Source organism: Megalops cyprinoides, chromosome 4 (assembly GCF_013368585.1).
Source record: "Megalops cyprinoides isolate fMegCyp1 chromosome 4, fMegCyp1.pri, whole genome shotgun sequence".
NCBI lineage: Eukaryota > Metazoa > Chordata > Actinopteri > Elopiformes > Megalopidae > Megalops > Megalops cyprinoides.
In genome coordinates, this window is record NC_050586.1 from 5,412,501 (window position 1) to 5,429,221 (window position 16,721).

General features: G+C 49.2%; 1 protein-coding gene across 3 annotated transcripts in view; it reads right to left on the reverse strand.

Moving 5' to 3' along the window:
- Positions 1-16,721, reverse strand: part of dennd1a (DENN/MADD domain containing 1A) — a 132,508-nt gene that overhangs the window by 15,822 nt on the left and 99,965 nt on the right. For 2 of the 3 annotated variants that reach the window (XM_036526613.1, XM_036526611.1), the window contains exons 14-19: positions 8,465-8,566; positions 7,402-7,489; positions 7,162-7,202; positions 6,583-6,654; positions 6,137-6,193; positions 5,050-5,181 (exon numbers count right to left, since the gene is read on the reverse strand). In XM_036526613.1, the coding sequence (XP_036382506.1) occupies positions 5,050-5,181; positions 6,137-6,193; positions 6,583-6,654; positions 7,162-7,202; positions 7,402-7,489; positions 8,465-8,566 (492 nt within the window). Of the gene's footprint in view, positions 1-389; positions 450-5,049; positions 5,182-6,136; positions 6,194-6,582; positions 6,655-7,161; positions 7,203-7,401; positions 7,490-8,464; positions 8,567-16,721 lie in introns of all 3 variants that reach the window. The other variant, XM_036526614.1, reaches the window with a different exon arrangement.

Sequence of the window (16,721 nt, forward strand, 5' to 3'; positions counted from 1 at the left end):
GCAGGTCCAGCTAGGTTTAGTACTGTTAGGTATCAGGAAGAAATGGCCGTCTGTCACAGTCAAGGACAGTGGCCACACACACACACACACACACACACACACACATACACACACACGCAATTCTGAAAACAAAAGGTTTAAATGGAGTTCAGGAGCCACAAAGGTTGAGGGTTAAAGACTCTAGCTACAGGTAGATATGACAGTATGTGTCCACACAAACACGCATGCACACGCACACACAACACTCTGGAGAACATACTCTGGGCACATACTGTACAGCCTTGGTTTGCGTGCACAGCACACCACCGCACACCAGGGGGCAGTGTTTCGGGATGCAGTGACACCCTGGGCAGGGCAGGCCGTTAGTGTTGAGAGGGTGTGGTACTCACGGGCCGGACACTGCGCTGGAGCCGGGGGGGTGGGGGCCGGGGGGGCGGCACTCGTGCGGGCTGCACCAGAGACACCCAGGGGTCAGACGCATCACGACACATGCGGACCCATAGGTGCGCGCACACACACACACACACACACACACAAATAGATGCACCTAAGCACATACACACACATTATGATGTGGCATAACACAACAACTCAGAGGACACACAGAGACACGCATGAAAATGCACACCACCATCCATTATATGACAGCACACATATACACACATCCACAGTCAAAAAACATACACAAAACACAACATAGCATAACACGGAACACACAGAAACACACATTGGCAAACATACAGGCACACATACGCAAAACCACACAACACACAGACATACACAGATATAGAAACAACACAAAAAGACACCTTGACACACACTCATACACACACACACACAGAGAAAACAAAAAAACACAGCATACACCATATGGTAAAGCTAACATTTCACACAACACTCACGCACATTCAAAATGAAAAGAAAGAATGAACAAAAACAGTCATATTTTTAGTCGAAACTAGTCATATAACAGTCACAGGAAGTCGACATGAGGTAGGCCAGGTTAAAAAATGAAAAAACAATATGCAATGACATCCGCAGAGCTGGGCCAGTATGAATAACGAACACTTTAAGCGCACAAAGCTGCCCCCCCACCCCCACCCCCAGCCCCCGCCACTCCCAGTTCCCGGATTAACCCGTCACTTCTACCTGCTGAGGCAAACAAAGAGGGCGGTCCCCTGGACGGCCATGAAAGAGCTGCGGACATATTGGAACGACAGCGAGTCTTTCAGAACGCCCTCTCGGTTCCATTTATAGAGTTTACTCCCATGCCTTCATTTATTAAGCATATTTCTAAAGGCCTTTATGGAGGGAATGGCGGGTAGGTTTTGCATTTGAATGGAATACATTAAGGGCATATTCCCTGCACTTGCAGCTGGGGTCTGTTAATGGACAAACCAGCAGTAATGAATTTTGCCATACCTGAACGGAGTTTGCTAATACTTAAGTCCAGCATGAGTTAAGAACCTGCTGAAAACCATTATTGAGTATCGATAAACTACCAAAGCACTTTTTTATTTGGTTGTTTAAGAGGGCCTTCAAGGGCTGTTTTTTGAAAAGGAAAAAAAAAAATAAAAACAAAAAAAAAAATTGTCTTCCATTTAGGATTTAACACGCTCATCACATTATCAGCTGTAGCTTCAGAAGAATTAGAGAATTTCCAGAAAACAAGTCTAAGGCTTTTACAAAACCAAACAGAGATTCTGTTTAACTTTATGTTTCTGACTAGACACTGTCCCCGCGTTTAATTTTCCCAACACACCACCGTACAGACTCAGGGCCTAATCATTTACACACACACAACGTCACACCACCATTACAGACCATCACCTTGCCCCTCTCTCACAGCTGTTAAAGGCACCAGCTCGCCAGTGATTGGTTACAATGCGGCCTCGGATGGTGTCTCACCGGCAGCTGATTTGTCAGCGCGGCGGAGAGACCCCGCGGTGGGGGGGGAGCGAGCGGGAGAGCGGCGTGCGAAACCCGCAGAAGGGGAGCGCCTGCCTTACAGGCCGACTGCAAACAAACACGCGGCCGGGCTCAATCAGCGCCTCTGCGCGGCGCCGCGGCTTTGTGCTTCGCACCTTTTGTGCGCACTAATTGGCGCGCATACCTTGGCGGTGTCTAACGGCGAAGCACGCGCAGCTGCACTCGGGGAACAATGCGCCCGCCCCCGCCGCGTGGGCCGCGGAGCGCGGGGCTCTGGCCGACCGCTTCCGAGAGCGAGCCGTTCGCCCGCCGAGCCGAGCCGCCCCGCGTGTCCAGGAGCGCATAATGGTATCCTCTGTGAAATATGCCGAACATGTTAACGGCGGAGACATCCCATAATTATTTGTCCGCTCTGGAGAGGCGTAGGAGGGCGTGCTCGCCGGGGTATAGTATGGTATCCCATGACTACATAATGGACCCCCTTCTCCCGTTCCGCTCGGCACTGAAAGCCTGAAAGGCAGCTCCATCGTGACGGAGAGACCCTGCTGGAGAATCCGCGCCCGAGCTGCTACCGTCTCCAGCTACAGAGACGGGATGCGTCCCTTAATGGACCGCAGCGCTGCCAGTCCACTCCCTCACACATGCATCGCAAGCCCTCTTCATCTCCACAGTAACCTGGAGGAAGGCGATCACAGAGAGGAGCAGCACACGCGGACTCCCAAAGTGCGGAAGGTGACAGACAGTGGGGTTTGCCTCTGCAGAGCCCCAAAACACAAAGCCACACAAAGCTCCCGATCTGTTTTCCGGGTGGCCAATCAGAAATGACAATTTATCCTGCATGCCATGCATTTTTATTCACAATAGTGAACCAACGATTCTGAGACAATGGATTCAGTCCGTAAAAGCGAACCAATGACCCATATGCAAGGAATCCATTACAGAACACTGAACCAATAACTCAGACACAATGGATCCACCCAACAACAGAGAAGGACCCGGATGCAGACAAGCAAATTTGTCCAAAAAGACTGCTCTGTCCCTGGATGTGGTCTCCCTAACCCTGATCCCAAAGTCAAACCTAATTGTGTATGCATGACAAGACAAGGGACAGAAGAACTGCATCTGTGGACAGGGCTGTGTGGACCACTGACCTGTGAGACAGATCTGCATCTGGCATCTTCAGCAAACACCTACTGCTACGGCTGATGACTAGAACACGCTGGAACATTTGGGACATACTTTCCATGGGTACTCTGTGCTCCTGGGTCCATGGAGTCACCTGATTCGGCACGATGACAGATCTGAGATCAGTCCTTGCTTTGCCCCCAGTACTTACTGTATCTCTTAGCGCCAAGACAAGACTAACACACACACATGCATGTACGCACGCACACACACATACACACACACACACCCGCACACGCCAACAGTTTTATCCATTTATACAATGGGATATTTACTGAGACAATTCTCAGTCATGAGGGCAGATCTGTGGTTCCAGCGATTTCACAGGACGGACCGGACAAAGGGAACTCACAGCAGACTGTAGGCCCTCCTCAGCAGGTGACAGGAAACGGCCAACTGCAGCGGGCTCTCCAACAGAGCAACACAGAGAGATAAACTCCTCCACCACTCGGCCGAGAGGCAGTCAGAGAGCCGGAGGGGCAGAAGAGTCAGGGAGAGAAAGCTAAAGGAGGGAAGGAGCCCGAGAGTGGAGGAGGAGGAGGAGGAGGAGGAGGAGAGTGAGAAGGAGAAGGCCCCCCTCCCTCCCCCCCACGTTAAACCTGTCATGTAGCGCGGAGATGAAGCGGCACAGGACAGCTCTCCCCTCCTCCGGCTCCGCGGCAGAGAGCTGATTAACGGGCGCGGCGGCAGCAGCAGCATCGCGCACGCACACACCCCTGCCGCCCCGACAGAAACAGGCTCCATGCAAATGTGTTTGTCACTTTGACAGTACGTCTCAATTAAGCCCCGGTGCCGGCGTTAGCCGCCTCTGCCGCCCGGGCTTCTGTCTGCAGAGCTGACTGCTTCCCTGATAGGAGGTCGAGACCCCGATACACACGCACCGCGCTCCTTACAGAAAGCAGGCGGAATGGAACGCATGCGGGAGAGAGAGAGAGAGAAAGGAGGAGGAGGAAAGACAATAAAGAAAGAAAGGAAGTGAAGAGGAGAAAATCTTTCAAGGTGTGACAGTGGAGAAATTCCTTGAACTGTGCCTGTGTTTGGGGGAGGGAGGGAGGGAGTAGGAAAGAAAAAAAAGAAAGAAAAAATGACAACTACTTCTGTAAAGTAAGCTGGTGATAATAAAAGTGGTCTGAGTAGCACAGGAATAGTGGTAGTCATGCTGATGGAGATGATAGTAAATAAGAAAGAAAGAAAAAAAAAGCGAGGGTTTTATTGTCAGCTTCAGTGCTGGAGACAGCTGCAGTGGAGCTGTGATATTCGGTCCGCCACAGCGCTTCCTCGGAGCAGAGAAGGTATTATTCACCCGGGAGGAGAGACAGACACCAGCCGAACGCCGTCTGCTGAATTTTGGGCCGGCTGACAGGTGAGATGACGGGGCCGCCCGGGCGGCGAGTGGCTGGTGTTTAATTAATCTCAGGACACTTCAGATGGGGGCGGGGGGGAAGGGTTGGGGTGGGGGGGGGGTTGGGGGCCACGGGTTTTGGAAGGAATGGCAGTGCGCGAGCGGGACCCGGAGAACGCATGCGCGCGTGTGTGTGTGTGTGCGTGTGCGTGTGTGTGTCAGAGACACCCAGTAGGGAGCTAGCGGTGGGAGACGCACTCTTTCGGGAGAGGGAGGGAGTTCCGCTGTAATGAGTTGTCACGGGCTCTCTGCGGGTTGTTCCAGCGTGCAGAGAGCAGGTAATGCTGCCGGAGCTGCCTGTCTGGCACCGGAATAAAGTTCTCACCTGTCAGTGCGGGCTCCTGGCGAGGGGAGCCACGGCGCCGCCTGTACCTCCTCCGCTCAGAGCCGCGGCGGAGGGGGAATGGGCGCGGCACAGAGAAACACGGATCGCTACCCTGCCGCACGCTCCGCAATCACGCAGCGACACCGCGTCACCACCACCCGCGCTCGGTCCCCATCCCTGTTCCCGCCCCCCCCCGTGCTCCACCCACCTGCCCAAAGTGCACTGTGATTGGCCGCCGCTCTTCCCGCAGCCGGACTTCCTTCCTGTCTGTGGAGGGCGAGCCGGCGGTGGGAGGCTGTGTGTCCTCTCCAGCCGCGGCGTAGCCGTTCTCCGTCATGTCCTGTGAGGGGGGGGGGGGGGGGGCGGTGGGGTGAATGGGAAGAGTTGGGTGCATTAGACTCAAAGAGAGGGGCAGACAACAGGCCAAACTCAGCCTTCCCATCTCTGAAGCATCTCACTGCCGTGTGAGAGAGGCACTCATCACAGTGAGAGCAGACCCTCCATCAACTCACCGCACACTGGCTGAACTTTCAAATAATCAACCCTAAGCCTGTGCGTCTATGCTGGCTTGTGTGGGTTTCTTTTCAGTGGGTCTGCAGTAATTTAAAACATGCATACAGTCCTACTACACGCTATTAGAGCTCTTCAAGCACTACCACTCTGTAAGTGCTAGAGAGCTCTTGTTGGCCTATGTCTTATGCTTATTTCAGGTTGTGTACCTCTGTTCCCAACATACTAAAATGTTGGCAAGCCAAAGTCTTTTTTGGATCAATAAAGTATTGTGGATTGGATCAATAACTGAAACTGAAAAATGACAGCAAAATAATAAAACCCACAATGGAACCGGATGCATATAACAGCTTCCATACCTCACAGAGCAATGTGGTGGAAAGAAGGAGCTCATCTCAACCCCCACCCATGTGTAGCACCTACCAGGATGGTGTGAGGCTGATCACACCACTACATCGGCGGAATTAGGCAGGCAGGAACGCATTCAGAGAACTCCTGATTCCACACAGTGGGGGGTTGGTTTGGGAATTTTGCCAGGAGACCAGGGAAGCCTCTACTCTTTGCAATAAACGTCAGGTGACTCAGTGTGTAAAATAACACACAGAAGATGGCACCTCCTAAAGCACAGCATCCCCATCACCATACGCAGGTCATCATCATTTGCATGGTGCAGCAGGAGGACTGCCCTTCTACAGGCCTAGTAACACATGCAGGTGTGGAAATAATACATCCCATTTGAAAAAGTAAGAAAGGAAAACAACTGCAATGACTGAAAGACCTTGTACCTTTTGTTTCAGGCGGTTCTTCACCTCCTTTATCCCCATCCTGGCGTGATCTTTCGCCTGTAACAGAACACACAGCTCTCCTGACAACTCTCACACTTCCAGCAAAGGCATGGGGTTTATTTCACAGAAAAATAACGACTTCCTTTAGCAATGTTTTTGCAGATATTAAAAAAAAAATTAAAAGGGTTGCAATGTAGCACTAAAAACTGAAAATGTAAGACACTACATATACTTCATCTGAATATCATATTAGCAATTAAAAATTACCATATCTTTTCTCTGTAATCCCTAACTCTTTATCCAACACTCCATCCCAAACATCCTAAGCCTCTTAAAATGTATTAGACAAACAAGAAGCAAAGAACTCAAAGCAAAGCAGGAAAAAAAGGGAAAGAAGGCATTAAACATCTGAAACATAAACGCAGGAATCTGTGAAGAGCACTTACGAACTTGTAGACCGTTTTCATCGCTGGGTTAGCCTTTGTTTTCACCGTGTTAAATATTGCACCACTGCCTTTCTGCAAGAGACACAAGCTTTGCTGAATTATTTACTGAAGATGTACTTAAAAGCCGTGCAGCGTTTGCAGATGGCGAGGCTATCTCCAAAAGGTTTCCCCTTCGTTTTACGTATCTTCTTTTTCCTTCTGCTTCCACTGCGTAGATTTTTCGTCTCAAAGTTTCTCCATGGATACCGCCAGGGGGATGAGGGGGATATTTTTCTCTTTTTTTCCCCCTCCCAAACGTTTGAGTGATTTCTGGGCCATTCGCTTACATGATGTCTCAATAAAGCGTATGGCTTTCCATTAGGACATGCCTCTGTTTCAAATCAAACACAAACTGATCAAATCTCATTCATCTTGTTAGCACCTCCCTCTAGGTGATTTTTCTTCTGCTACTATGGCTTTTTTCTCTTACATTATGTTATATCCCCAGCTTGATATGAAAGGCATCCCATGAAAAACATGGCGATAAGCGTGCTACATCAAATGAAATACCATTGATTCATTGGTAGTGCTGGTACTAACCTTCACTGTTGTGAGCCATTGGTGGTAGGTCTTGTCACTGCCTAAAGGACAAACCCAGGGAACACGTGACACGTTAATATGCATGATGACTAAATACTCTGAGTAAACCAGGTGTGTCAGTACACTAGGTGTGCATAATGGGAAGAAAGTCATATTTATTCTAAATTACATGATGATCTTTTTAAATGGGACTTGTACAGAATAGATGTTGTATCCATTAGGCACGTAGGCAACTCGTACCAGCATACTCTCCCATGTTGATCTCCTCTTCGAAGACGTCGCTGAAGCCTTCTCCAGAGTTTAGGAGCTCCAGACGTCCATCAATGAACTTGAGGAGGGATATGAGGAGGGAAAAGATGAGATCAGGTGCATAAAGAGAGACAGAACTATTGGTGCTGTACCTGTACCCTCTCCTGTTGGTGTGGTACCTATACCCTCTCCTGTTGGTGCGGTACCTATACCCTCTCCTGTTGGTGTGGTACCTGTACCCTCTCCTGTTGGTGCGGTACCTGTACCCTCTCCTGTTGGTGCGGTACCTGTACCCTCTCCTGTTGGTGTGGTACCTGTACCCTTTCCTGTTGGTGTGGTACCTGTACCCTCTCCTGTTGCTGATGTAGCTGTCTCCTCTTAGTGCCTCATCTATGCCCTTTCAGTACTCCACCTGTCCCCTCTCAGCGACCTACCTGTCCTACCTGTGATGGGGCATCGCTCCATCTGCCCCCCCTTTTCACTCCACCTGTCCTCTCTCAGTGCTCTACCTGTGCCCTCTCAGTTTTCTACCTGTCCCCTGTAATCGCTGTACCTGTCCCCTGTAATCGCTGTACCTGTCCTCTGTAATCGCTGTACCTGTACCCTGTGATCGCTGTACCTGTCCCCTGTAATTGCTCCACCTGTCCCCTGTAATTGCTGTACCTGTCCCCTGTAATCGCTGTACCTGTCCCCTGTAATCGCTGTACCTGAACCCTGTAATCGCTGTACCTGTCCCCTGTAATCGCTGTACCTGTCCCCTGTACCTGTCCCCTGTAATCGCTGTACCTGAACCCTGTAATCGCTGTACCTGTCCCCTGTAATCGCTGTACCTGTCCCCTGTACCTGTCCCCTGTAATCGCTGTACCTGTCCCCTGTAATTGCTGTACCTGTCCCCTGTAATCGCTGTACCTGTCCCCTGTGATCGCTGTACCTGTCCCCTGTGATCGGTGTACCTGTCCCCTGTAATCGCTGTACCTGTCCCCTTTAATCGCTGTACCTGTCCCCTGTAATCGCTGTACCTGTCCCCTGTACCTGTGCCCTGTGATCGCTGTACCTGCTTGAAGAGCTGCAGCTGGATGGCACTCTGCAGGAACTGCCTCATGGCGCTGGATCGGTGTGCCACAAAGGCCTCCTCGCTGAACGTGATTGGCTCTTCCTGAAAGCAGAGCAGAGGACATTGGAACACAAGGTCACACCAACGCTACAGCACTATGGAGTCTACAGAATCTGTGTGTACTTACACCAAGGAGTCTACAGAATATGTGTGTACTTACACCAAGGAGTCTACAGAATATGTGTGTACTTGCTTACACCAAGGAGTCTACAGAATATGTGTGTACTTGCTTACACCAAGAAGTCTACAGAATATGTGTGTACTTACACCAAGGAGTCTACAGAATATGTGTGTACTTGCTTACACCAAGGAGTCTACAGAATATGTGTGTTCTTGCTTACACCAAGGAGTCTACAGAATATGTGTGTACTTGCTTACACCAAGGAGTCTACAGAATATGTGTGTACTTACAACAAGGAGTCTACAGAATATGTGTGTACTTGCTTACACCAAGGAGTCTACAGAATATGTGTGTACTTGCTTACACCAAGAAGTCTACAGAATGTGTTTGTATTTACTCACACTATGGAGTCTACAGAATATGTGTGTATTTACTCACACTACGGAGTCTATAGAATATGTGTGTACTTAATCTCTCTGTTGAGTCCACAGAACATGGCTGTATTAAATCTTCCTAAAAAATATGAGCTCAATGAAGCTTACTACTGAATCACACCACAGAGACTGCTGAATATGTGAATACTGGATCACACCATGAAGTCTGTAGAATATGTGAGCACTCAATGACACCATGGAGGCTGGAGAATATACGAGTACTGAATCACTCTATAGAGGACGCAGAATATGTGAGTACCAAATCACAGGATGGTGGCTGTACATTATGTGAGTACTGAATCACGCAGTACAGATGCGCTTCACAGAAGCATCACAGAAGATGAGTATATTTAATGTTACATTTATATTTTTTACATCTAACAGATGCTCTCATCGAGAGCAAGTCAAGCAAAAAGGACATCCAACAAAACACGAAATATTAAACAAACAACAACACCGCCTTCCACACATGATCAAGAGCCAGTTTCAAACACACAAGGCCGAGACCATAAACACGTACCCGGCCCAACACGCAATCACAACACAACATACCTGACAGGAGTGCACCATAATAACACAATACCCCGAAGTAAACAACTCAATACCCTGAAGTGTGGATGGGATTAGATGCACACAGTTGATTACTGTAAGTTAATTAAGTTAAGCAATATGGGATAGTGATGTGACAGGCCGTCCCCAGATGGACTCCCACAGACAGACTCCCTTGTCTTTATGCAACCGAGTCACTATGAAATGATGCTGCCACTTCAGCACAGACACACCGAATAAAGGCTCTGTTGAGCTCATGTGCGGATGAGCAACTGAAAGGGGGAAAGCTTTAACTACCAACAGTTAAAATAGCAGTCGCAACGTACTCGCAAAACTAACCAAAGCAAAAAACATCAGCAAAAAATCATGTAATCGCTATACAACAGCCTACTATGTGAACCTTTGCAGCGGTAAGCAACACACTGTTAACATACAACATAGTTTTACACAAAAATGACAAGACAGAAAGTGATACTTAGACACTCACCATTGAGCCCTGCAACCTGACCTAAACTCAATGCGACATGACAAAACACATTGGATTTGGGCTGGTTCCGGCCTATCACTGTGTTATAGCACTGGGGTTTGGGTCAGGGCTGAACACCGGATGCCAGGCTTTGAATGCACTGCTGTAGCCTAAAATCTCATTTTGAATGAATGACAAATACATAAAGGAAATGAATGTTTTAAGGCTACTGAGTCCATCAAGCTTGAGGGAGGATTAATTTATTTACTTTCTTATTTAGATCTCATTTTTTTTAATCCAAGTAGCCTCCATTTTCCCAAAAAGTACAGCCCATTTTGTTGGACTGTTGAGCTGAATTTTCTCATTTATATTTGTTTATATGTACAGACTTTATTCACCATATAATGCACTGTCTACCCAACAAGGACAGACTGCACTATGCTCATTTGTTCAGCTGCAGAATGTTACATATTGGGGGCTCTATTTTATTCACTGAGTGCACTGTATTTTACCAAAGAGGAGAGGTTTGGGTAAGAAAATGTGGTGTATGTGGGTAAGCTACTGAATGTGATTTTGATTTCATTTCCTTATAACAAGTAGCTACACTGGTAATTACATAGACAGAGGTCGGGTTCCTACAAGGTCGGGTATCAGATGAAAGTTATTGTATTTGGGCCAGGTTTGGGACGGGTATGAAAGTGCACGGGTTGGGTCAGCAGACCTTTACGAGGCTGTAAGAATATGAATCACACCATGAAGGCTGTAGAGTATGTGAGTACTGAATCACACCATGAAGGCTGTAGAGGCTGTGGAATATGTGAGTACTGAATCACACCATGGAGGCTGTGGAATATGCGAGTACTGAATCACACCATGGAGGCTGTGGAGGCTGTGGAATATGTGAGTACTGAATCACACCATGGAGGGTGTGGAATATGTGAGTACTGAATCACACCATGGAGGGTGTGGAATATGTGAGTACTGAATCACACCATGGAGGCTGTAGAGCATGTGCTCACTGACTGACTTCTCCCCTCTGCAGTGGGGGGCTGAAACACCACCTCTGCTGGCAGGAGCAGGCTGTGCTGGTTGTCGTGGTGACACGTGTGGTCGGAGGGGGGGGCCGCAGGGGGCGGGCAGGGTGCACTAACTCTGTGTGACACTGAGCAGATGGGCTGCCTGTCGCCAGCCAGGGGGCTTTAGCAGTGCTCCTCACTGACCGCCTCTCACCACACGCACGCACACACACATACACACACACACACATACACACACTCATACATACACACACACACACACACACACACACACACATATACACACATACACACACACTCATACACACGCACGCATGCACACACACACATACACACACACTCATACATACACACATACACGCGCACACACCCAACCCATTCACTCAACTAACCTACCCACTCACTCATTCACTAATTGGTTCACTCAGACTCACTCACCCACCCTCTCGCCCTGTAGAGAGGATACTATGAAACTGCTGAACGCTGTTAGTATACACAAGCACACGCAAATTTGCTGATGCTTTCGCCCGCCCGAATTGACCACTTTGTGGTGGAAATAATTTACCTTGTACACAGCTAAAAACATTCAGACGAAGAGCAGAGTGGCACATTTCTGAGTTTAAATTAACAAAACGCCAAGTTTCATTGAGTTTTACTGTGACCATTGAGCTTTCCTTATTTCCACCTTACTCAACAATTTCAGCGCAGGCTGTAGTATTCCAGACAGAGAGCAGATGAGGCTTTCATTGAGAACAGCACAGTGAACAGATTCCCCTAAATCTAAAACGCCGTCATTGTGATGAACCTGCAACATGCAAATCAGCCCGGGCTCAGTCTCCTGGCTTCTCCGTATTTCACCCTGAGTGAGTGCCGAGCCTGCAGAGGGATCCTTCTGCTGATTCCCTCGTCTGAATTCCCCGCAGCTCGGCCGGTATAAACGCTTTTGGGAGGGGCGGCCGCCGCTCTCTCCTCGCGACGTTACCGTTTGCGAGACGCGGCATGCAGGGGAGCGATTACGGCGTTCGTGCCCAGGCCCCGCGTTACCCAGAATACCCCGGGCAAAAATACCTCCGCAAAAGCTGAGGCTGCTAATTGTGACATATGATGAGCGGGGGATCTCTCTCCGCCCCCCCAGTGCACCCGCCAGCCGCAGAGCACCGGAGACTTCGCTGACGCAGGCAAACTCTCTCTGACCCGGGACGCACGCGCCACAGGGTCCCAGGAGAGGGAGCGGGCCCGAACCTGACCTGCGTGATCCTCAGACCCTCTGCGGGGCCGCCCCACCTGCCCCCCTACCCCCCCCCCTTCCCCTGAGGGGAGTGCAACTCTTTGCATTCTGCAAGCCCCACCCCTCCATCACAGCATCACCGCGTGCTCCGGTGAGGTTACCCACAAATATATGGTTATTGTGTATATTTACCAATGCGCACCGAGGTACAGAAACTTACAGCAAAATGCTGACAGGCGAAGAGAAACTTCAATTTAGTGCACAGGTAAATCAGGTCTGAGTGAGAGTGTGTATGCGAGCGCTGGGAAGTGTGTGTGAGAATGAGACTGAATGTGTGTGTGTGTGTGTGTGTGCATACGTGTGTGTGTGAGCATGAGGCTGAATGTGTGTGTGTGTGTATGTGTGTGTGCGCCTATGTGTGCGCTTGTGTGTGCATGTGCATGCGCATGTGTGTGTGTGTGAGCATGAGGCTGAATGTGTGCGTGTGTGTGCATGCGTCGCAGTGTGTGTGTCTCGGGAGTGCAGGTGCTGTAATTGCAGGCAGGAGCGGTGTGGCGTACCTGCGTGAGGTATTTTTACCTGTGGTCCCAGGGAGACGGCCCTCTCGGTGGAGATCAGGAGAGCTCATTAACGAGGCTAATTAGCTGTAAAGGGGGTTGAGGCTGGCATCAGCTGCTGCTTATCTGGGCTAATGATTAAGCTGTGTAATCTCCAGCACTGAACAACAGCTGACCGGACTCCTGGGCATAGGGGCCACCCGCTCATAAACAGCGCACACCTGAGCACCTGCCGAAGCAGGTCCCCACACCGCGCAGCCAGCGCCCGGCACCAGGCTCAGACAGACAGGCGGGTCAGACCCACAAAGCGCACCTGGGCCAGGGCGCTGTCCCCATGAAAGCAGCTGAGCCAAGTGAACACCGGACCTGACGAGCCCACAGTGTGCCTCTACACGGAGACCCAGGCCTCTGCCACTGAGGATTCACGCTGTATGGCTGGGTGTGGCCTAACAGCAGGGAGCAGACTGCTCTATAACTGAGTATAACTGAGTACCTTCTCTCTAAGTCAGAGAGCAGTGTCCTCTGTACCTGAGCATATTCTGTCACTGGGAAGCTGTCTCCTCTACACCTGGTCATCCTCTCATGGGGGAGCAGTCTCGTCTACACCTGAACCTCTTCTCTCATTAGGGAACAGTCTCTTCTATACCTGAGTATCCTCTCTCTCCACCCTGGCCCTGCAGGACTGAGAGTCAGCCCTCAGTCTTCAGACCGGCATCCGCTATGTGACTGTGGCAGAATGAGGGTGAGGCTGTGAGATTGAGGGAGGAAGAACAAGGCAATGGGACTGAGAAGGAGCCCTGCTAATAAATGCAAATAAGTACACCTTCCACATACACACACACACACACACACACACACACACGAGTGCACACACTCAAGAGGATACACCCACATACACACACACACACACACACACACACACACACACACACACACACACACACACCCTAGCACGTGCGCCCCCGTTCGTTCTTCCAATAGCCTCCCGCTCGGAGCGCTCCCTGAGCAGTGCATTGTGGGAGCCCGCTGGTGACAGCAGTCGATAGAGGGCCGGGTGAGGAGGGGTGGCAGGACAGAGAGCCGCAGGCCATCCGCAGACTCGGAGGAGACCTATCGAAAATCACTACCGTCTGCGCGCACACACACACACACACACACACACACACACACACACCCACACACACACACACACAATCTGAATCACGTACTAATTCAATACAATGTGCTAATGTGAAAAGCAGAAGCATCTCCAAGAGTCGAACATTTACAAAACATATTATAACATATTATTTCCTTTGGAAATGCCCTTACTCGGGGTGAATTATATTTATATTCCACATATCATTCATGTGCGTAGCAGGACACTCACAGCGGCAATTCAGGTGAAGTGTCTTGCCAAACAGTACTGTTTACATTTACATTTACATTTATTCATTTAGCAGACGCTTTTATCCAAAGCGACTTACATAGGTTACAGTTCTTTACAATGTTATCCATTTATACAGCTGGATATTTACTGAGGCAGCTGTGGGTTAAGTACCTTGTCCCAGCGGGGATCGAACCGGCAACCTTTCGGTTACGAGTCCTGCTCCTTAACCACTATGCTACACTGCCGCCTACTATTGCATCTGGGGTTTGAACCTACAACACCATATTATAACAACATATTATAACATATTATTTCCTTTGGAAATGCCCTTACTTGGGGTGAATTATATTTATATTCCACAAATCATTCATGTGCATAGCAGGACACTCACAGCGGCAATTCAGGTGAAGTGTCTTGCCAAACAGTACTGTTGCATCTGGGGTTTGAACCTACAACACCATGGTTACAACCCCAGCTCCCCCCTCCCTACTTCAAACTGCCGTGATAACCAGAGTCCAAATGTAAACACATGGAAACTGATTTGTTAAAGAAAAAAATAAATACAGTTCAGTTCACACTCGTTCACTACTGCCTACCCCTCTGAGAGAGGCAAACGCACTCCCTGGTCAGGCCTCTGGATGGCAGTGTTGTGTCAGTAGAGAAAGAGAGAGAGAAAAGCAGGGAGAGGAGCACAGAAAGAAACAGACAAAAAGAGAGATTGGGGGTGAACAGAGCGACAAGAGGGAGAGAAAGAGAGAGAGAGAGAGCGAGAGAGAGGGAGAGAGAGAGAGGAGAGAGAGAGAGGAGAGGCACACAGTGACATGAGGCAGCAAAGAATACTGAGGCCTTCTGCCCGCTGCAGCTTTGGCTGTCTCTCCAGGCAGCCTAAGCATAACTCCATCTCTCTCTAAATCACCCATTCTCATTTCAGGGTGAATTCATGGAATGAAATGGCCAGATTTCAATGTGTCAATTTAGTTTCAGTTTAACTAATGAATTGGTATTGAGTGCATGTATAGCACGTGTGTGTGTGCCCGCGCGTGTGTGTATGAGTGTCCTCACACGTGTTTTCTGTCTGTTGCTTCTTGTCTGTGTGTGTCTTTACATGTGTTTCTCTCTGTGTGTCTGTCTGTGAGTGCGGATGCATGTGTCTTCATATACGTGTGTATACCTGTCTGTATGTGTGTGTTTGTGTGTTTACAATCATGAATGTTTGTGTCTGTGTGTTTGCATATCTGTCTGTGTGCATGTGCATCTGTGTGTCTATACGCATCTGTGTGTGTCTTTGTGTATATGTATGTCTGTGTTTTTACACGTGTGTGTGCACGTGTGTGTGTGTGTGCATGTGCATGCATGTCTGTGTGTTTAAAGGCATGTGTTTTTGTGTTTGTGTGTGTGTGTGTGTCTGTGTCTGCATGTTCTATATGCATGTTTGACTGTGAGTGTGTTAATGCATGTGTCTTTGTGCGTTTGTGTGCGTGTGTGTTTGTGTGCATGTGTCTCTATGTGTTTGTATGCGTGTGTGCCTGTGCGCATGTGTGTCTTTGTGTGATTGTACGCTTGTGTGCGAGTGTGTCTGTGTTTCAGTCCTTAATTAAAGCTCTGGAGTGCTGTGACTGTGGGCTCTCCCTTGGCTGGGCCAGGCTGGTGGAGCTGGTACAGTAACCGCGCTGGGATCATGGAGGCAGCTCTTTGCAGGCATCTGGCTGCTGAGCCGTGCCCCCAGGAAACAGCACCAGCTGATCGCAGCTGGCATGGGGGCCGTCTGAGCCAGGAAATGGCACATCCCCCCCCGAACACACACACTCTCACACACACACACATGCACACACACACACACGTGCGCCCACACACACACTCACTCATACAGGCACGCACACACACACACACACACACACACACACACACACACACACAGACACACACACACACACACTCACTCACACATACAGGCATACACACACACACACACACACACACACACACACACACACACACACACACTCACTTTCACTCCCACACACATGCACACATACACTCACACAGACTCATACACATACATGAACACACACTTTCTCTCAAGCATACACTCACAGATACACACGTCTTGCTACATTCCAAACAGCCCTCTCACTTGCACATTACCTTAAATCACTTGTCTCTTCCATAAAATATCTACAATATCCATACAGGGAAATGCCTGACATGACTAAGACAAATCGTCTTCCAAAGGCCTGTTTCAGGGGTTACTTTCTCCTGCTGTTGTGAAGAGAGCCAAACCTCTCTTTTTAGCTGGACAACACGGTTAATTTACCCACTCTGTGGATGTACACTAACACATACAGTAAGGAGCAGAGTGTACTATTACCATATTTGAAATGGGAACATTTATTTGGGACTTTAACGTTACTTGTGCAGTGGATCAAGGCCAGTGCG